This window comes from Pleurodeles waltl, chromosome 11 (genome assembly GCF_031143425.1).
Source record: "Pleurodeles waltl isolate 20211129_DDA chromosome 11, aPleWal1.hap1.20221129, whole genome shotgun sequence".
Taxonomy (NCBI): Eukaryota; Metazoa; Chordata; class Amphibia; order Caudata; family Salamandridae; genus Pleurodeles; species Pleurodeles waltl.
The window spans coordinates 859,886,637-859,909,959 of NC_090450.1; the positions used below are offsets into that span (position 1 = coordinate 859,886,637).

General features: G+C 41.2%; 1 protein-coding gene across 1 annotated transcript in view; it reads right to left on the minus strand.

Moving 5' to 3' along the window:
• MYO18B (myosin XVIIIB) overlaps positions 1–23,323 on the minus strand; it is a 1,377,385-nt gene that overhangs the window by 978,379 nt on the left and 375,683 nt on the right. Inside the window, exon 11 of the mRNA XM_069214702.1 lies at positions 16,713–16,803. Within this exon, the coding sequence (XP_069070803.1) occupies positions 16,713–16,803 (91 nt within the window). The remainder of the gene's footprint in view (positions 1–16,712; positions 16,804–23,323) is intronic.

Below are 23,323 nucleotides of genomic sequence, written 5' to 3' on the forward strand. Positions count from 1 at the left end.
AGATGATATTCTAGTGATCTGGAAGGGCAATATAGATCAAGCTACAGCCTTTACCCAGTGGGTTAACACTCTGTACACCCATCTTCGTTTTAGTTCTACCATCTCTGACAAAGAGGTATCCTTCCTTGACCTACGAATCACACTCAGAGATGGTTATCTTAACTCTTCCGTGTTCCAAAAACCCACTGACAGAAACAGTCTTTTACTCTATAACAGCCATCACCCTAAGGCACTGCGAGACAACCTACCTTTTGGGCAATTCCTTAGGATACGACGTAATTGTTCAGATAAGAGTGATTTCTATACACAAGCCAATACACTATGTCGTAAACTTTGTGAACGCAATTATCCAGTATCTAACATTCGACAGGCAAAGAAGAGGGCCAGCAATATCCCTAGGGAAACACTATTGACCAACGATATTCGCACACAACAACCAAGACTAACATGTATAACGACATTTACCCCTCTTAGTAACCAAATCAAAGGGATTGTCCGCAGGCTTTGGCCCATCCTCACTAGTGCAGGTGCAACATTGGAACGCCCACTATTTGCCCTCAAGAGAACCCATAACATCAAAGACCTAGTAGTCCACACAAGACCTACAACATACCAGATCCTTGATAATACCGGTCCTAGTCAATGGCTTAAAGTCAAAGGTCACTACCCATGTGGTTGTTGTAATGTCTGTTCCATGACTAGCAGTATCCAAGAGGTGGAATTAGGCGAACCAAAGACATGGCAGTTGAGATCCCACACCAATTGCCGTACAAAAGACTGCATCTATATGATTACATGTCCGTGCAATTTGAAGTACATTGGTATGACTACTAGAATGGTGAAAATTCGAATTAAAGAACACCGTAGCACCATCAGATGCAAGAGATCCTCCACAAAATTGACCAACCACTACATTGATAAACAACACACCCCTAATGACTTTAATTGGATTGTTCTAGAAACCATCAGAGACAACAAAGACTGTACAAAGAGACTCTTTGAGAAGGAACAGCGGTGGGTCTTCAGACTCAAGACCCATATATCTGGACTTAACGATGATATTCAGTGGACTAGTTTTATCCACTGATAACCATTCTTTTGTGCCTCCAGTCCCCTTCACCAATATTGATTTTTCTAGTTATATATTAGTTTATTTTTTTTTAGTTGTTTTGAATTGTTTCTTTGAGGTGTCTCTATTTAGAGGACTAGTGACGACAATTTCCCCTTTCCACTGTGGAATATATTTGGTTTCCTTTTTACTTAACTCCTTAAAGATGGCCGACACAGTCTGTAGTCCGTCTTTTATTATAGTCACTTAACTTTTCTGGGAGTCCTTTATCTATTTTTGACTCCCCCCCAACCCTTTTAAACAATTTCCACACTAGCTGTCCCTCGAGTTCCGGGAAGCAGCAGCAGGCGTAGGTGGTCAAGGACTGCTTGGCTTCTTTCTAAGTAAGTGTCTCTTTGGGAAACTTCTGATGTTTTACGATTCGGCTCCCACATGTGACATTGACTATAACTACGAGCCGCGTTTCTCTATCGCGGCGTGTGTTTTTCCGCATTTCTACGCGGTTTACGACAAGGACACCACTGTGTTCTTTGTTTTTGATTTTATGGACGAGTTGAGACGCGCTATTGGCCTTGCACGCTCTCTCGCCCACATCAAATAATAGGTGAGACGCGCTGTAACGTCTATGCGCTCACTCGACCGGCACCTTCTTATTACAGACTGGAACGCGCTATAAATTTCGCGCTGTTCCAGTTCCTGTCGGTCCGTTATTTTGTACTCCTCTAAATCCTAAACAACCTGTGTTGTATCATTATAATTGTTTATTTTTGCACATCCCTTTATCTTTTGAGGTGACCATAATTAATACTTACCGCCTATCTTTTCCAATATGCTGTTAATAGAATTGCCCTGTGTGACACATGCATTCTTTTAGTGTTTCCATATGAAACCCGCCATTTTTTTGAAGTACTTGTGTCACACCATGAGGACTCCTCTTGATAACATAGGGCTCATATCATTTAGTAGTAGTTTAGCACTACTATACGTTGACTCTCTTTCGGTTGTTTATTTAACCTTCTGTACTTTGTTCTACATGGCTATGACATAGTAACAGGTCTTGTAATTATTATCATCGATAGAAGTTTTGTTCTGAATGACCCACCTTATCTATTGTGGTCTCTATCAGTGTGTTCCACAAATCCAATTCCTTGTCTACCGAATGCATAACTCAAGGTTTGTTCTTTGTGTGTATACTTAGACCATAGTGGATTTTCAAAGCCTGGTGCCACCCCGATGAGGCCCTACCATTAGTATTTGGAGGGTAAGCATTGTGGAACCTTTTTGCCAAGTTGGCTTTCACGTATTTTGGTAATACTATATAACTTTTCGTCACATGGCACCTTTGGGATCCCTCACCAATATATGGGGTTTTTTATATCACAGGATATCGTGAACACGTTATGCTTTATAATTATGCAATACTTTGACCTTGGTTTCATTCTTCCCTATTTTTTTAGGTTTTGACTTCCTTATTATGGGATTTTCCATTGTTTAAAGGATTAGGTATGTACTTAGGTCCTGACGAATCGCACAAGATCATTTTTTGACGAGAGAAAAGCGAGAAACATGTTGACCAACGATAGAGAGTGACACAGGGGATCCTGTGTTTACTGTCTTCTTTTTACTAATCTCTACTACGAGATTGAGTAACTATACCTATCTGTTTTTTATGTGGAGTGTAGACATTATTTTACTATTTCCCTATATACTGTTTTTAATCATGCCAGAGGTATCAGCATTAGAATAAAATTCCTACTTGTTACCTCTAGTCTTTTTTAAATTTTTCCCTTTTACCGATCCTTCACTAATTTTTTATCGGCTGTACATCCTTCCTAAAAAGATCTCCAGCAAAGAGCCCCCGTGTGGGGCCCGTCAGGAATTGCAGTGCCGGCCTGACGAGGAGCTTCGCCCTATGATGAAGCATGTCACCGGAAGGTGAGTGAGGGCTCTTGCTTCGAAAACTTTGGTTTCCATTAATTGTTGAACCACCCTGATGAAAGAAACCTTCTTGCATTTTTGGAACCGTGTGTAACTATATTTGATTTATTGACTATTGGGAACTCCACACACGGGACCAGGAGTTTTTTCTCCGAATCTCCCATTTTCGCCCCTCTCTGTTGTTGTTTTTTTGGTAAGTCAATTATACCATGTTTTAGGGAGAGCACACATGCACTTTAGCACTGGTTAGCAGTGCACAGAGCCCTAAAGCCAGCAAAAATGAATTTGCAAAACAGGAGAGGTGAAGGTAAAAACGTTTGGGGGTGTTCCTGCAGAGAAGGCCAGGTCCAACAATGCACATCCTTAATTTGCGAATAAGTGAATACATTTTTTTTAACATTTGTAATTAGTTGTTATGATAAACAATTCAAACAAAACAAAAAATGACTGTACACAGACGTTTTGTAAATAGCAGTGTGTCTTTATGACAGGTCAAAGTATCTACACAATACGTGCCTCTTAAACAAAAGATTCATAAATCAGCAATTTAAATATAATGTCAGCAAAGTAAATAATAAAGAAATATACACTGACAGAGTTACAAGCTACTCATCAATTTACATCTGCAAACGAGAAAATGGACTACTGAATGTCCCATCACCAAAACCTAATTAGAAGACAAATCCAGCAGCATAACAGCCAATAGATGCCAAGGCTTTGAGAAACATCCCATCTAACCAATGACAAACCATGGAAAACACATGAAAGAGTGGAGTAAGAAAGGCTGCCCCAGAAATCTTCAGCATAACCTCTTTCTCAAGTATCATGTATGACTGTAAACACATTGATAAGATACTGGTACGTTGGAGCCTACTTCACTTCTCAGCTGTGCCAGGAAAGTCTTCACTGCACAAGGACAAAGTCACGGATGACAGCAAAATACCTTCCTGGAATGAACGAAGGTATGTCTCAATTTTAAGACTTTCTAAAAAGTACATATCCAGTTTAATTTCTATCAGGTGCACCTGGGTCCAAAGTTAGACTTGCCACTGTCCACCTTTGCAGGTGGACGGTCCTTTCCCTCTCTTCAGGCACACATGCTCCTAATATATCCGCTCACAGAATTACTTAAAAGAGCAAGCGCATCTCTCCTTTTCTTGATCAGAAGCTTAAATTGGTTATACTTTTGATACTATGGCCCATATTTATAAATTTTTTGCACTGCATTTGCGTATTTTTTTTTACACAAAAGCAGCACAAAATTATAACATATAATTGTATTTTGTAAATTTGCGCTACAATTGTGTCAAAAAGTGACACAAATGTGGCGCAAAACAAATATAAATATGGGCCTATGTTTGCTGAAACCTCCTGCTTCTAAATCCCCTTACTGATTAACATTATGGAGTCTCTCTTCACAGAAATTGACATTTTTCTAACTTTGCACATGTTGCCTTTTGTTAGCCTGTTGGAGCGTTTGTTATTTGAGTTGTGTGTATTATATTAGCATATGCTGTATTCAGGTGATAATCAATTTATAGTTAATCAGATTATATTTTTGATTGTAACATTATAAAGATGTTAATAAACCTTTGTGGTTTAGAATCCTTCTTTGTCATTACTGTGGGTCAAAATCTGGTTCACTGTCATTGGTATGTTATTGACTTTGTGATTTTAACCTCAGTTCCAGACACGGACTTGTCCAAGTGGACCTAGTGGAGTTTCAGGTTTGCACCACATTTGCGTGGTGCAACACCATCCTTATCACTCCCTCTCTCACCTACAGTAGTTCAGGGGATGAGGATTAAATTGCAGATACCCTAAGAACATACTGAATCTAAATAGACAGAAGGGTAATCTATGAATACAGTTTGGCATTCGGATATAGCCACAGTTATGAGGATGATGTCTATTCAGAGGTTCAGCATATGAAAGAGTCACTGGCAATCTCCCATTTCTCTAATTTTAACTGTATAATTAGTTCTCCATATCCTGTTAATTTAAATGATATTTTTGTAATTAGTTGTACCTGCAGTATAAATAATTAAATCTCTTGCTCACCTGAGTCCACAAACCTAGATTTCCGGTTTTACTGGGTTTAGAAGCCCATATAATACGAAGTTTCATAATTGCTACCAGATATTATATTGTAATAGTTTTTTAATTTGAAAAACATGTAATGTTTACAGCATCCGGTGGAAAGTATTGCTATTGCTTTTAAGTTATCTTTTTGGGTCATATCTTTCAGATTTATTCACTCATATACCTGGTCTATTCTGACCAAATTACCAACTAATTCTTACCACTAAATTCATGGGAGCTGAAAAGACTCCCGAGTCCCTTTAGGGATGAAACTTGTCACTATAAGCATTCAGAAGTTTTTCTAATCGGATTTCATCCAAGCGTTCCAAACGTGTCTTCTCAGCCTCCTACAGGACATCACAACATGGCCCCTAAAAGACCTTTTTACAACGGTCCTTCAGCCCTGGTGCAATTTACCCAAAATACTTCAGCTGGGGCTACTGTTTCATACAAATCTAGTTGTCCCCTGCGTAGACCTAATGAACTGGCTAATATTTTGTTCTTCTGTCACGCAAGTAAGTAATTGAAAATAAAATATCCAAAACCTTTAGTCATCGGAAATAGTCTTCAAACTTTTGCAATATCTCTCAGTGCTATGTTGCCTTTGTGGTTGTGTTATTTTTTGGTGCTTAAAGAAGGATTGATCGTAAATTTGTTTTAAATGTTTCTAACTTTTTAAACACTGAATATTACATGTGTTTCTAAAGTTTTAATAGTTCGATACATAAAGTGTGCTTTGATCTGCATTGTGTTTTAAACATTGAGTTTTTCTCTATATAGGGAAAATGTCTCAAAAAAATATAGAAAGTGATATTTCATTGAAAATTACATTTTAATAGATTATAATTCGAAAGTTCAGACAAATTATTATTTTTAATTAATAGCACAGCAATTGTATCTTTAAAAGTGTGCTGAATCGATCAAAGACCACTCTTTTGAAAGACAACGGAATCCAATTAAATTATTTGGTGTGTTGGACAAATACTGATTTTACATCCAGCACTTACTAGTGTCAGGATAAGTAATACATGTCAAATTTTGCAATGCCCTTACATGGACGGCAGAGTATTATATTCCATATTCTGAAAGCAATCATATCGCATTTTAATAGCAAGTTAGCAACTCAATATGAATTTTATTTCCGGCAGTGGAGCGCCATTCTGCAGGACTCGGGCCCTCATTACTACTTCAGCGGTCTTTTCTAGAGACCGCCGAAGCCGCTGCAGCCAGCAGACCGCCAGTGCTGGCGGTCTGCTGACCACCATATTAGGAGTTGTGAATGGTCTTCTGCCCATTCCTGGGCAGAAGTCCCACTCCGTCGGCCTGGCCGACGGAGGTGCAGAGGTGGGTGCACTCCCTGCACCGGCACACCCCCAAGACTCCGCCTGCCATATTACAAGCCATAATACGGCTCTGGGGAGTCTTGCTAGCATAGTGGTAATGGCAGTGCAACACCGCCAGGATCCAGCCCCTCCTAGACAACCACCTCGCCGGAAAAGGTAAGTGGATCTTCCGCAAAGGGGGCTAGGGGGTGTGTGGTGCTTGTGTGTGGTGTGTGCATGTATGTCTGTGAATGGGGCTGTATGTGTGCGTGTATGTCTGTGAGTGGGGGTGCTTTTGTGTGCGTGCAGGTGTGTGAATGTATGTGAATATTTGTGTGCGTGTGAATGAGGGGCGATGCATGTTTGTATGTGTGTGCCTGAGTGCGTGTATGTGCATGTATGCATGTTCCAGTGTGCATGTTTAATTGAGTGTGTACGAGTGATTGGGGGTGTATGCAGCGAGTGTGCGGATGAATGGGGTGCGTGTCTGTATGTCTGTGGACGTGTGTGGGTGCATGTGTCAATGTGTCTGAACATGTTGGGATGCTTGTGCCGGAGACAGGAATGGGGATTCCTGTCGCTGGGTGCATGACTGCCAGGGTTTTCATGGCAGGGTGACCGTCACAGAAAGCCTAGTGACGTTCAACCTCGTAATCTGGACGGCGGCCTGAGGTCTGCCGCCGGATGGGAGGTGGTCACTGTCGGCCACACGGTGCAACGTAACGGCGGGCCAGGCGGAGTTGTGGAAGTTTGGCTTCAGCCAAACCCCACAACTCGTAATACGGCGGTCTTCACCACCGACTCCGCGGCTGTGAGACCCCCAGACTCATAATGTGGGCCTCGTCTCAACCAGCCCTTTGCAAATGTATATTCCAAGTCAGATGAGAAATAAAACTCAAGAGAATGTTGTGTTTAATGCAGTCCATTCAGATCTATCATTCTCAAGAGGAGCCTCTTGGTGACATTTTGTGCAAGTTTAATTCTTTGTGTTTATTGCTTAATTTGTCAAGTGTGACGGATTAATCCAATAAGAATATTAATACAAACTTAATTAAACAAGACCTGACAGTCAGAATTGTTTGGCAGCCACAATGGAAAATGTTCGAACATGTAAGCTACCGGTCTTTTAATGACATCATCAAAAATGAGTACATCAGCCATGATAGTTTAATTTCTCTTTGTGGGAGAGCTAGGCTGACCGCTGTCCCACGTGGACAGCACATGGCATCTAATTTCATGAGAAAAAGGCAGCGAAAACCAATATTGCATTCTTAATTGGAAGCTTTACCTCTGATTAGTAGCCATCTCTTAAGAGCCATCCAAAACACTCAGATAACAGTAAATGTTCGTGCGATTGGGAAACTGTCAGTCCTACCTTATCACTTACCTTTCCTATTTAATAAGAGTACCAGCAATTGCACCTGCAAGTATGTCTATTAATACAGCATACCCAAACCTGTGAGCAATGTAATACTGCATAACAAAGGAAAACAAGCATTTGCAATGCAATAGGGCTCACATTTGCTTGAGTTAGAGTTACTGGCATTGTAAACTCATAACTGGACATTTCTTGCCACATAAATTGGTTAAACCTGCCTCATAATTTCGTATTTTCCTGCCATATATTTCCAGTGGCCCTACATATAACTTAAGCACTTCCATTTACCTTCTTTCTCTATCTGCAGTGAAAAATGAAAATGTTGCCATTGAGCATTCTAATTTATATCTGCCATGCTAATTTCAATAGAACACCACTTTCACCACCCCACCATCGGAGTTGCTGGCTGGCTATCACAATTCCCCAAAAAAGGCATAAGATACAAGACTGCCAGAGAGGAGAAATAAACTAGAAGGGTCACCCAAACATATCAAGAGTGTTCCAACATTCATAGTGTAAAAAGGATGTTAAACTGGCCTGAATCATGGTCATATTTGTAATAAGGAGGGATTATTAACACATATACAATTATCATATGAACCTTTATCAGAAATAAACTTTTGGCAAGACTGTAAAGCTCAAAACGGCCCCTGGAGAACACTATAACAAAAATATCATGTGTAAGAAACATGCTCATGTAAACATATTGTTAGCCCCTAGAGGGCATAACCCAATGGAATGAAAACAGGAGAAAGTAATTCAGTGTAACCATATACTTGGCCTCTAGAGAGTGTTTTGAGGGCTAGCAGGCCTACTGCAATGATATTAAAAACAAGGCCTTTAAACACTTCTCCCGGCTGTAAAACAAACGTTCTAGCAATGAGAAAGCTTAAAAGACACTGAATAATGGGAGGGGTTATTATTTTGGGGTCCCCACTAACCTAGTGTAGGGACCCAGAGAGGATGTAGACAGCGCTTTTCGAAGGTGGTCCCATTGTCTTAGGGTTATGAGCAAAAATGTTTTGTAAAAATAATGCCCTGCAAGTATTATGGGGTCAGTTTTTGTGCCGCTCATATTATAGTATGTTGACTGCAATGCTCAGAGCACCCCTAGAGGACACCACAATAAAAATAGCATTTGGAAGAAACATGGTCATGTAACCATACAGTAAGCCCTCAGAGAGCATAACCACATAAAAATGAATGGTGCAGTGTAATGCAAGCATCTGCATTCCTCACACCTGTTGGGGCACGTGTGGTTTAAGGGTAGGTAAGAAACCCCAATGTTATGATTTTGAGAGGGTTGGAAGAAAGGCAGTAATTTGGGGTAAACGTGCTGAACTGAATATATCATCAAAATGAGCATTTTTCAAATTCCTTCAAATTAAAGACGTTGGCATAGAAAGACGAGTTTAGTTGCACTTTATTTGTTAATATCATTCATGTTTGCGCATTCCTTCATACATGCATAAATTTAAGGGCCTAGCTCCTGGAGGGGTGTTACACCCTCCTTAAAAATGCATTCCGTATTAAAGAGTTGGGTACAAAGGCTTTCAGTCAGGTAATGCGAATCTGTTGGATTTCACCTGGGAGCTTTAAATGTCACGCTTATAAAAAACACCCACTCTCTCGTCTGTGTGTGGAAGGCCGTAAAATATGTAGAGTGATTAGTCTAAAGAACGTTGTGTTTTAGGTACCCCTAACAACCCACACCTTTCTCTCTTTCCTGTAAGCCCCCATATTGTCCTGTTACTCCTACAATGTGTTTTAATAGTATGTCCCAGCGTGATTGCTGGAAAATCTGAAGCTCCCCCCACTCTCCCGAGCATACTGACCAAGCTACGTCCCAGCATAAATGACACTACTCAGGGTGGGAAAGGAGCATAAATGACATAGAACTGGTGTAACTCACACAGCAGTGTAACTTACACAGGTATATGTTCCACCACCTATTTCATTAAGTCAGGCATCCGGTATTTACTGAGTCCTTAATCATATTTTAAAGAGTGTTTACTTCGATTCTGTCTCTGTAAATAAAAGAGGCTCATGTTGCCTATTCCTATAGCTCTCTATTTGCAATCATCAGAAGGACCAAGAGCTGGATTGGGGCTTGCTGTGGCTTTAAATCAGCATCTTATTTTGACATTCTCCTTCAGGGCAGAGCGCGAACCTCGGCCAGCGCTGTCTCTTATATTTCAAACCAAGCACGAGTGGGTCATCCATAGTATATGTTCGCTCTTGGCTTTTCTGCGTTTACATTTTATAATGAGATTTGTATAAGCGTCGGAATACTAAAGGAAAACAACAGACTGGATGAAACCCTTGTCGAAGTTGGCATTTTGTTCTCGTTGCGTTTACCTGGGGTTAGGAAACTTAGAAACGCAAGTGGGACACAGCCGCGTATCCTTCCCGGGTATTTTATCCGGGAGACAGTGAGACTGCCTAGCACTGACAATCCACCCCCAAGTGCAGCCGATCACTCCCATCCATATGGAGAGAGACATTGGTAGAGGCCTCACGTCCAGTCGAGTCCTAGGGTCAGGGAAGACCTGTGAAACTACGGGTAGGTAGCCACTAATCCGGAGAAAGGGAAAGTCAAAGACAGAGGCTAGAAAACAGCACGGGCGACAAAATCCACCACCCATCAATCACGGCGGGGTGGGGGTGAAGAGGAACAGGCTGCCAAGACCAGCGGGGAGGACTCTCGCTGACAAGACAGTATTCATGGAGTCAGTGAGAAGGATATGTATAATGTAACGGGTTGACAGGACCCCTCCCAGGAAGAGCTTACTAATGAGGGAAAATACGACCCTCAGGAATGACACGCATAAGAGAGCAGGAGTTCACAAGTATACTCGGCCCCTAGAACTGACACCCCATATGGGAACAGTAGTACAGGGCCATGGATAGAGTGGTCGTCAGACCACGAGCGACAGCCGCGCCCGATGTTACCGGGAAACTTGTCTCCCTGTCGGTACTCTTTCATTAAAATCAGCTGAACCAAGACATCCGAAGAAAGAGCGTACACTCTGCGGTGCAAAACTACGGGACGTGTGTTCTTCAGTCTCTGAGCTATTAGCGTTGTTAACTTCTAACGGGACTTTTCTTGCCACATAAACTGATAATGAAAACAGTTTCACATATTGCTCGCCGACGGTCGCCATAGGCGTTAAGGAGACATAGAAAGGGAAACAGACGTTTGCTTGCAGTGAAATGTATCTGCAATTATCTATGTAACCGGCAAAAGTGCAAATCTCCATATAACCAGCAAATGCAGAATTATCCATGTAACAGGGTTGATGTCATGCACAGCGCTCAACTACTGCCCAGCGAGATTGCGCCGCGTAGGAAATAAAAAGAAATAGTGCAGAAGCCATTCGGAAAACACAGAGCCTTGTATGTTTTCAGTAGTTTACCGGTGCATTAGAGGAGGGCTAAACACTTGAAAAGGCATGATGTATGCATGCATTTCATTAATGAAATCAAGCTAATTTTAAAAGGCAAGCCCACGAACCAACCAAACTGATTGGCTTGTTTAAAAGCGCAGAGAGAGATTACAACAGGGACTTGAGCGCTTGTGCGCGCTCAACCCTATAAAAAAAAAGAGTTTTACTGATACAGGCAAGATTTGTTTGCAGTGAGGAGGGTTCTCTTGATTCAAATATTCTGTGGCAAGAGGCAGTTACATCTGGATGAGGCTTTCTTCTTTAGAGAGGGGCTCTTCAGCAGAAGTGGGAAAGTGATGGGAACCAACAGATCATTGTTTTTTATATATATTTTTTTGCCACTTTTTGACTTTTGTGAACATGATGAACAGCATACAATGCAATCTGCATGGCATGTAGGGACTATAGTTTACCACATCGCTGCAGGGCACCACTGTGATAATAACAGAAGTTTGTACCTATTTATCATTTGACAGCTGTCAGCTAGGATGCATGAACGGAGTCACCTTAGAACCAAAAAAAAAGACAAAACTAGATGCAGCGAACAATTGTCATAACCAGCCTGTGTCCACCACGTGTATTAGGAGGAGCAATGTGACAACTAAGCATATAGAAGTGAAGCTTCAGTGCCGCAGGTTGTTGGGAAGGCACTCCCTGAAGGTGGCGCCTACCCACTAGCACTGCTATTCAGCAGGGAAGTGGCATCAACAAATCATTGCTACTATGTGCGTGAAATCCAACTCCTGGAACTAATGCTTGATTTTTCAAGAGAGTAAGAACTGGTCACCAGAACTTTTTTTCATAATGTAGCGTTGATGCAGAGTCCAGGGGACTTGCTTAATTAAAGAAGGGTTGTGAGAATATTTAGGTTCATTGTATTCAGCCACTTTTACATCACATTAGTAAATAGTTCAGACTATATGGGTCATTTAGAGGTTTGTTGCTAAATTCCCATGGTGGACAGTGAAAAACCTCCCTACATGTCTGGACAATTGTTATGTTATGTTCTTGTGGTTCAGTAAAACTGTAGCTTTAGAAGTGTTTTTAGGAAAGTAAAAAATACTTCATAATACAGCTAACAACGCAGGCCTGCTTTGCATTCTGCTCTGTCTTATGTGTAGTGGCAACACAAGTGGATGCACTGAAGACACAGAGAACCACATCACGTAGGTGGGGATATCCAACTATGAAATGCAGACCTCCATCATGGTGGCAGAGGCCAGGGCATCCACCAACTAGCAAGTTGGTGTGCCAGTCACCGTAGTCTAATCAGCTTCAAGTAGGCTTCAGAGATTCATGGTAGCTTGGAGTTCTTGTTTTCCCTTTGCTGGTTGGTGAGATCTTCACACATTATGGGAAGATTTATAAAAAAGAGGTTACACAACTAATGGCATGCATGCTAGTACCTCCTTAACTAACAGTGTTGGTCCAGTCATTATGAGGCTTATGCAATGTCTGTCTTGGTGTATTCAGGACTGCTTTAAATGAAGGCCATGAATCAGATCAAAACAAATAGTTTCATGACGGCCTGCCAAAACATTCCAAAGAAATCATGCGTATGTAAAAGTAAAGGCGCTCATAATAACATTGTAAGAAATTGAGATACTGGTTGAGGGGGTTTAAATCCTTCTCAAGCAGAAACCACAATTCTTTTCAGGGTGAAGTCACAAGAAAACCAAAAATACCCTGTGTTCAACCCTCGAGTAGCATGGCACAGAGTAGTCAGATTTAGCTCAAAGGCAATATGTAAAGTATTTGTGCAACACGTTAACAGTGATACAGTGAAAACACACCACAAAAGGAACCTATGGGGGCCAGGCCTGTAATCCTGGTTAAGTTGTCACTGTAGTGGATGGCAAAATGGATGCTGCAGTCCACTTGTGACATTTAACCTATAGGCCCTGGGTGCACCTTAGAAGCATTTACTAGAATCTTATAGGTAAGTTAAAATTTGCCAATCAGGACTATACCAATTTTACCATGTTGAAAGGAGGAGCGCAAACACATTATCACTGATTAGCACGGGTAAAATACACAGAGTTCAAAAGTCAGGAAAATTAGGGTCCACCAAAAAGTCAAAAAAAGAAATAAGGTTGACCTTGCATAAAAGGTACATTTCCAACAACCATCTTCTGTGTGAACCTCTTCAGGTTGAGCATATTTAATGTCTGTGTAATTTCCTGGAAATCCTAAAACTAAAAGCTCTAAAACATTTTTCCTTGGACCTTATTCAAGGTAATTTTATAAGGAATTATCATTTGAGCAGTGAAAGACTGCATAGTATTCAAAGCCCATGTTGGAACTCACTATTTTCTTCTCACAGCAGGGTAGTCCCCTTTGTTCTTGAGGAACGCATTTTTACAAATGCTACCCTATCTGTGAGATTGTGAATATTGCACTACTAAGAGTACTGAGTTTACTCTGCCACTCCTTTACAGTAGGTCCTGATTAACCACAATACATTAAAATATTTTGAGCATGCTTTCTTTCCTTTTCCTCTTTAGAAAATGGACCATTTGTATGGGCTTTAGAACTTCAGTGTTTCCATTCTTTTCAATGTTAGAATGTACTACAAACATGTTAGCATCATTCTTATTATTTTCAGAACATCTCTCAGATAAACAATGATCTTACTGTATCACCAAGTCTCTGAGCTATTCTTATTTTGTTGGAGGATTAACCACATGTGCCAGTGCATACTTAAAATTCCTTCATAGCCTTTGATAAAGTAAAGTGGATCTCTTCTTGCTAGACAAGCTGTTTCAATAACTAGACAATTAAACTTAGTGATGTAACTTGCTAAATCTTAGGAATCTGGGGGCATATTTACAAGCCCCTTGCACCTCCTTGCGCCACATTAGCGTAATTGGCGTTAGGTAGGCATTTCTGGTGCGCCATATTTACAAAGTGGTGCAATGCAAGCATTGCAGCACTTTGTAACCCCTTGCTCCACATTATGCCAGCGCCAGGCATATTGTATACAAGGGGGGAAGGGGTGTTCTGGCACTGGGAGGCTCGAAAAAATGGTGCAGTGAAATTTACAAGATTTAATTGTGCCATTTTTTCTACCTGCTCAGAGCAGGCGCTAAAATGACACACCCATTATGTTCAATGGGCCTCCCTTTGCTTTGCTGCACTAGCATCAACATTTTCGACGCTAGTGTAGCAGAGCACCACAATAGCGTCAAAAATGTTGACACTATTGTGCTAATGACCTCCATGGTGAGCCATATTGTGAATACGGCATAACCATGGTGTTGTTAGGTGTCGGTGGTTGGGGCAAAGAAAAGTGGTGCATCATCTATGATGTACTACTTTCTTGTAAATATGCCCCCTTGTTTTTAAATTTAATAACTAGTTGTCTACAGAAAGTCCAGATGATTTCCTATTACTCAGCGTCCCCACACAGGTAAGACAAAACACAGGCTAGAATGGAATGATCATCTGGAAAAAATTTAAGTTTGCCCAAAAAAATAAAATAACAGTGATTAAGTAATAAAGCATCCTTTTTTGAATCCCTATTAAATCCCTCAGGCGGTGCTAAGAGTATGATGGTTAATAGTTCATGTGTGTGTCAAGTGTTTATGTCGCTGGAGGTGATGAGGTGGTGTGGCTGATGTTGCTGGTGGCGGTCCACGCGTGCTGTCATCTATGTGAGCATACTAATTGTGCAGTGCATGTGTTGAAAAGAAATCACACATGTTGCTTTACATGGTGAATAATATACAGGGGTGCTGGGCCCTATGCTTTTTCCAGGCCTAATCAGACATAAAGGAAATACCAGTGTCTATATTTTCTATTGCCTTCCATGTCTGGGAAAGAATGCCCCATAGGGTACTGTAGAAAATGAGAACCAGCAGCACTTAACTTTAACTGGTGGAAAACAGGTGTTTTTGTACTTTATTGACGCGCCTTACTTGATGTGAAAATAGAGAAGGACACACTTGCCTGTTGGGGAGAGCTTCTTCTGGTTAAATCATGTTTTTTTGTGTGTGTGTGTCCATTGAGTTACATGCAATGCAGGCCTGGTTGCACGAAGCATGTGCGAACCTAATATTGTTTTTGTATTCAGATGTTTCACACGCATGGTGCATGTGAAATAATTAGAAAACAAGATCACTTTTTGGTTTATTTTAAACTAAAAAAATCTGAGTTTGGATAGCCATGTCTTTTTTCAACTCATGCTAACAAGGCAGAGAAGTAAATATTTCATTCTCTGGTGCATGCATTGTTTGTGAGAAAGGCAGCTAAAAGTGTTTCCGTCCTGTAAAAGAAAGAAGGAAAGTAGCATTATGGTTCCACTTACAATTTTTAAACAAATAGCATTGTTCAAATATCCTCTTTAGTGATAAAAGCTGAGCTTGAGATAACCTCTCCTTCCTCCATTGAATTTAAGACATTGGTACGGGCATAGGGTTAGACACATTAATCAGTTGCTGGAGAGACTGCTGAACCTTGGAGTTCCAACCCTGAGTCTGAAGGAACCATAAGGAATTCAGGGAGGTATTGCATGATGTGGCATATTGGCATATTAGTTATGATTTAACCAACCAACATTACAACCAGCTTCTACACTATGCATAGAAATGTGTGATTAAATATGATTGAGATATATTTGTGATATATTTGAAATTTGCCCTGGTTTGCAGAATAACTGGTGTGCTGCTCATAACACCAACAATCATTATAATGCACATGATTTGTAGAAAAGTAGTGTACAACAAACAATCTATTAGCAAAATACCATCCATTGTGTGGTTACCTATTTCGGGGTGATGGGACAGGCTCCATGTTTAATATCTATTGATGAGACATTGTCTGGAATGGGGGTCTGACTTCCAACATTGCCTTTTATTCAATCCTAACTCAGTAGGGGTGTAGTGGGAGAGATCTGCCAATTTCCTTTTTTTCCAAAATGGTTGTATTTACCTTTTGGGGCCTAAGAGATCAACGTGGGGCTAACTTGATAAAACAAAACATAGTAAGTTTTCAGTACTTTTGAAGTATTTTATTTGCAAGAAAGCTAGAGAAGGTGACCGATAAGCTGTGTTTGCTACTGGAGGTGTTTACGTTTGTCATACCAGACCCCTTCAGGACACAGCTTCATCTAATGGGAAGCAATTGGATTTTCAGTGCTTTTGAATCACTTTGCTTACTGGAAGATGAGGAGGGCACTCATTGACTGCACAGCAGTTCGGGTGAGGTTAATCACATGACTGGACCATAGCAGTACTTGTCTTCATATGGTGGAAGGTGTGTGGCTTTAGGGTTGCTTTGATTCACTGCTTGCAGAGTAGATAGCTGAGGTCACTGTTGGATTGGGCAACAAGAACAACCAACAAAAAACGGTTGGCACTATGTACATAACCGAACATTTGTATTCTGCAAAGATATCTCTGGATAGAAGGCACAGTACATTGATGTCTACCGTCCTCTTGTTCTGAAACCAAGAATTATCCCACACACCACCATTTTACCTGTTGATGAGAGACACAATGACAGCAAAGAGTTCTTCATAAAGGCCAACAGCCATTCCTTCTACACACTCCACACCTGACATCTTTGGCCCTAGAAGAAATAAAGACAAATTCTGGTTGGTTCACTCAATAATAGTTTGAGTTTCTGCCGGTTCATTGTCAAATGTTGTCATCAATGCACAGCTATATGCAAATGTCTTTGTAAAATGTCTAGGCCTGAAACACAGATTCTTTTGAACAACTAAATTCAAGCCATTGTATTTGTACATTTCGAACCTTGATGGGATTAGGATAATTTTTCTCCTCATAAAGTGTATATGCTTATTAAAATTCCATGTGTCCCAAAGGTAGGCATTGATCTCTGGGCCCTCTTTAAAAGGTCATTTTACAAACGTAGAGAATAAATCAATATTCACATACTTTGAACAAATAGGTTCCCACCATAGAAACCCATGCATATTGTAGGAATCTGGCTCTCTATATCGTGCAAGGCTGCAGGAGAGGGGCCCTGCGTACAGGGGCTGCAGGCAACTCGAGGGGGTCTAAAATGTGTGAGACCACACTGGTCTCAGACTCTGGACAGCTGTGGAACCTTGCTGGCACAGTTGGATGGCTTCACCTTGGCTCGTGGTGGCCGGTTGCAGAGGTCACTTTGGGTGTTGGGACTTTGCTGTTCCAGAGGCCGTGGAGTCCTTTCTTGAGACTCTGCTGCAAAGCAGAGTCGCTGCTCACAGGAGTCTTGAGTCTTTATGGAAGGCAGGCAGCCCTCCTAGATTTCTTAGGGTGTCAGCTGCAGGATGAGTCGTCTTTTTGGGTAGAGCCTGTCGATATCAGCAGGCAGGCCAGAGAGGCGGGTTCTAAATCAGATGCTTCTTCTTTTCCTCTTCGGCAGGTGTGACTCTTCTTTGCCCTTTTCTTCTTAGGTCATCAGGATCTCCATTCTAGGGTTCAGGGGTGCCACCTAAATACTCAAGTTGGGGGCATTAAAGGGAGTGCCAGGTGGTAGCCAATGGGCTGCCCACCTTTAGAGTGACTACAACCTTCTTATGGCCACTTCCACTGGGAAGTAGGCATAACCCTATCCATGGTAGCCTAATTCCTTCCAATCAAGATGAAGGAATTTTAAAAGCAGTGTCCACTTCAGCTCATCCACCTTAGGGGTAGGACTTGTATGAAGTGGGCACACCTCCTAATTTGCCTAATTTCCTGTCTGCTGCTGTCAAAAGTGGGTTCAGGACAGGGGGGACGGTCATCTCCACCATCTGGAGAGGCCTTTGAATCTTCCCGCCCTAGAATGTCCATCCTGCCTGGGTGAAGTGATAACACCCCTGCCCAGAGCAGGCTTTTGTCTCTAGCCCTCCAGAGTGCTGGTTCTTAACTTGGGGGGCCAGAAACAAGTCTGTGGTGGCTGAACTGGTCAGGACCAGTTTGTCAAGCCACTAGTAGTTAGTAGGTTTTCAGGGGGCTCCTCTATGATGCCCTCTGGGTGCAGTTATTAATAAATCCCTCATTGGCATCAGTGAGGGTATATTAATCTAAGATGTTTGATACCAAACACCCCTATATTTATAGAAGCTATCATGCAGCTGAGAAACTTGCAGTGTCCAGCACATGCATTTAAAATGGCTGCCCTGGTCACTTACTCTGTCTGAGAATCGATAAAGACATTGCAGGGGCATATCTGCTCATGCAGATTTGCCCTAACATGTAATATAATGCACCCTGCCTTAGGGCTGTAAGGTGGATATGGGGCCCAGGAGCAGCAGAATGGCACACTAACATTTTATACTGGGGACGCTATATCGATGACTGTTTTATGCTATGGACAGGAGATATCAATTCATTGGAGAAATTCTGTGGATATCTTAATAACAACAGTGTGAATATTAAATTCACATATGAATATAGTGAAACACGAATAGTATTTCTGGATGTAGAATTGTATATTGAAAATAACAAAATAGAGAGTAGACTATACCGTATACCGACTGCGTGTAACAATATATTATATGCTACTAGTGCTCATCCGCAACATCAGATAGGGGCGATACCTCTTGGTGAGATGATCAGAGCTAGGAGAAACTGTAGTAAGAATAGTGACTTCTATGATGAGATTGACAATATGGGTCGAAGGTTTTTAGCTAGAGGATATTCAGAGCATATCATAGATAAATCGATACAGAAAGTGAAAAGAATATCACGCACACAAACTCTAAGACAGAATATGATAGAAGGAGGTACATTGAGAAAAGGTGAGGCTCAGAAGGTCAGAATAATTTTGGATTTTACGGATAAATGTCAAATACTTATTCAAAGTATGAAGAGACATTGGTCGCTACTAACTCAGGACGATGTACTTAATAAGTATATAGGAAATAGACCGGACGTTGTATTTAGAAGGGGTAATACTCTTAATAATATATTGAGTCCTAGTTACCCATTAGCGAGTAAGGAATTAGATTGGCTAGGTAAACGAAATATAGGTTTTTTTAAGTGCGGATCATGTACAGTCTGCAAATGGGCACGGCAGCCCAAGAAAGAGTTTATGGATGGTAAAGGGCAAACAGTGTATATCAAATCACATATTGATTGTAATACAAAATTTGTAGTATACATGATTGTGTGTAGTTCTAATAAGATATATATAGGCAGTACTATTAGACCACTGAAGGTGAGAATTTTGGAACATTGGAGGGCTATTAATTTGGGGGACGATCGTTATCCCATAGCGTCCCATATGAAGACTTGTAATGCACAGACCCAATATAAAACATTCAAATTCTTTGGTTTCGATCACTGTTTGGCTAATCCTCGGGGAGGTAATAGGGAGTTAACCCTCAGGAGAAAGGAATCTCAGTGGATTCTACAATTACAAGCTGTGGAACAGGGTCTAAATACTGAATATGAAATGGAATATTATTTGGGAGATATGTAACAAGTGCATATATCAACATAAAATGAGGTGTTAGAGTTATATAATATGTACTGCATATGTATTAACATAAAATTAGGTGTTGGAGGTATATAAAATGTACTGTATATAATAACATGGTGCACTATAATTAGATAGTATACGTAAGTAGGATAAATAGGCTAAGATTGAGTTTAGTAGCCATTATTTGTGAAGCTTAGGTAACTGTAGTACATTGAAGGTACTTAGAATTAGAAATTAACACATGTGTGAATTAAAACTCGGGGATTTGCTAGTCTGTTTTCTATCTCTACTAAAGTTATTAGGAAAAATAGACAGACGCTACTATTGAGTAGTTCGTTTTCGTTATTTAGTTCACTGTTAGAAATAGTATAAATACTGATCTTTTACCCTATAACAAACCATGAGGCAAGGAATATACGTTAATATTTGGATCTTTGTTAGGTTAGGGAGTTTAAGACACTGACAGTATGGAATTGTATATATTAGTAATAGATATTTATATATTATATAATATCAAGCAATACTCTATTGCATGTATCAAGGTGCATTACATAGACTCCAATAGCTGCAGGACATTTAATTTGTCGGTTGCGCATTATCAGTGTACTCGCTTGATGTTAGATATTCTCGGACTGGTGTAGTCCGCTTTTCAGCTTTACTCTTATCATTGAGAAAAACGGACGCTCTTACAGAGCAGTCCGTCTTTGATGTTTAGCAGGAGAATGGCGATATAAAACGCCGGGAGCAGCTAAGCGTCGGCTTCGATGAAATACGAGTCGATTGCATACTCGCGTTCCTAAGAGATATATAAACAGAAATACGGTGAGCATTCTAACAAGATTTAAATCAATGTAATGAACACGATATATTCAGGTATAATATTTTTAGTATATAATTATATTCAATTCCTCCAGGGCAGAGTATCAAAAAGGAGACAGTCTATTACGAGTTATCTGTTATGGAATAAGTGAATATTTTTTCAGGTAGGGTTTAAACTAATCTCTAGTTCACATGACTCACGAGGTCTAAGGAGCTAAAAGGGATATACAAGCACAATCACTGAGGTGATTGCATATTTGTAAATAATTGGCACATAAAAGGTGGTGTGTTAACATGCACTCAGGGAAATTTTGACTGTGAGGAGAATTAAGATTCATAATAATTCTTTGGGTATAATTGAGATTTAAATTTTGGATTCCCACCACATACTTCTCATATATGTTTACAATTATATCTAATCACATTTAATTATATTTGATTATATGCAATTAGGCATTAATTTATTTTATTTTATTACAATAGTACATAAATATGTATTGTTATAGGAGGTCCTGATGAAATCCAAGGGTACTCCCAGGATGAAACACGTGTTGGCAACGGAACAACAGGACGGACACATTACAAGAGGATAAAATTTGGGACGGACTCTGACTTTGTGGATAATATGCAAGGATCAATTTAAGATGGACTTTAATTTCATGGACAATTGAGACTATCAATTAACATATTTGCATTTTTTGATTGATGATAGTGAATTTTTAGTTATGTATATAATATTGTCGATTACATTAAATATGATAATTTAGGTAGTGATAACAAATCTTTTTTATAGGTACAGATTAACATGTTGTGTTTAATTACACGTGTGCGAACATTTAGTTTCGTCTTAGGGCTGTAAGGCCTGCTAGAGGGGTTAGTTACATATATTGCATGCAGTGTTTAGGGGACATAGCACACAGGCTGTGTGCCATGTCGCATTTTTACTTTTAGGAGCACCTAGTCACGCAGCCTGCAATGGCAGTCTGCATAAGATTGATGCTGGGTCCATCAGTGTGCACAAGTGTTGCTTCAGCTCTGAGGGGCTCTCTTCAGTAACTATGGCCTAGGTACTAGGGGTACCATTAACTAGGGACTTTCAGGGGACTGAAGTCACTCTCGGATCAAGTGAAGAGGGGTCTTGTTTTAGGAAAGTAACACTGGCACTGAGGACCTAGTTAGCAGTGATCCAGTGCACTTCAGTCAACGTTGCATATAAAAACCAGGCAAAAAGTGTGTTGGGGAGGGCACTGCAACCAGAATCAAGCTCCTTACCTAAATCCCCCCCCCAAGTCAACAGGCCGGGAAACTCATCCAAACCTGGGACAGTCTTCCTAATCTGTGAGCCCAGGAAAAGTAAGGGAGCAGGCTGCATGGTTGCAGGGCATATTCTGTCTCACGTCCTACTGTCCAGGTCATACCCTTTGGGAGGCTGACCCACCTTAACAGTGTTAGGACCCAGTTTAGAAGGCTCTTTGTCTGCTTGTTCCTTTTCTTTGGCATGAGAGGTGTCAACCTCTACTAACCCTAACTTGGTCAGGGCAACCCCCAGCTTACCATTGGAGGTCACCCACAATTGGAGTAACCACAACATGACCAACTGGGACAGGGGGCTTAGCCTGCTATTTGACATAGGATCAAATCACCATGCCAAGCACAGTGCAGCTATAAAGGCTAATACCCAGCAGAGGACACTGACAGCTGTCAGTGCCCAGAACCACACCTTTAACTCTGAACTAATAGGTGAAGGGGCTAAGTTGCAAGCTTCTTTGGGTTTAGGGTGCTTGTCTGCTATTGTAGAGAAGGGGGTTACTACATCCTGTAGCAAACACCTTTCTTTCACTCTCTTTTCTGTTAGCTGAGGTGCCACCAACTCAAGCTTAACAGTTGACTGACTAGTCAGGACATCTTGTGGGTCAGGCTGGGCTTCGCTAGTGCCAACTTCGGAGTTCTGCCCTTATGGAGCAGAATCTCCTTGGCGTAAAGGAACTTTGGCTGAAAGATGCCCACCTTTCCTACACATTTTCTTTTCGTTTTCTTCTGGGGCCTACTTGCACCCCCTTTCAGGGCCACAACTCCAGAATTTTGGGCGAGGGCTGGCACTCGACCAGCTCTTTTGGGCTCTGACCACCCCTTGGAGGTCATTGCCAAGGAGAGATTCAAGGGGGAGGTCTGCACTGCCTACCACCCTTCTCCAACTAAGGGACCCAGCTATTTCTAGCGGCACTAAAGCCACATGCCTAACAGTGACCTCCCGTGGGATAGCTTTGACCTGGCAGTCTTACCTGTGATATACTGGCTTGAGAGTACCAGCCTGTTATGCATAACAGTATGACTGGCACAGGTATCTCTCAGGTCTGTGGCTGGGAATCCATTCACCAGAAGGTGGTGGAAGTGTTTACTCCCCTCTGGAATCTCCACCTCACCTGTAGGCCCCACTTTTTAGTTAAAGGCTAAGAGGACATCCGTGTCTGACACTGACAACCCCTTGGGGTTTACTAGTGGGTTTTTTTTCAGGACATCCAGTTTCCTTTGTTCAGTGCCTGTCTGTTTACAGTCAAAGCACTATGCCTTAGTGGCATACCAGTTTTGACCCTGGTATGTACTTTTGTTTTGTGAGCTGTATTGAGACCCACCCACTAAACAGATTTTTGGAGGCCGACAGAGGACTCCTTCTTTATTTCTAGGGTTGTCCACCTTTTCGTCTTAGGAGGGAGGGCTTCCCTGACTCTTTCTTGTGGTCACCCCCTCCATATCTTGTACTGGACACTCTAGTTCTAACCCAATTATCAACCTTCCTCCCAAGCTTTTGGGGAGAGGCTGGCCCCAGGTCCACTAGGTATTAATGCAACTTCTCAGG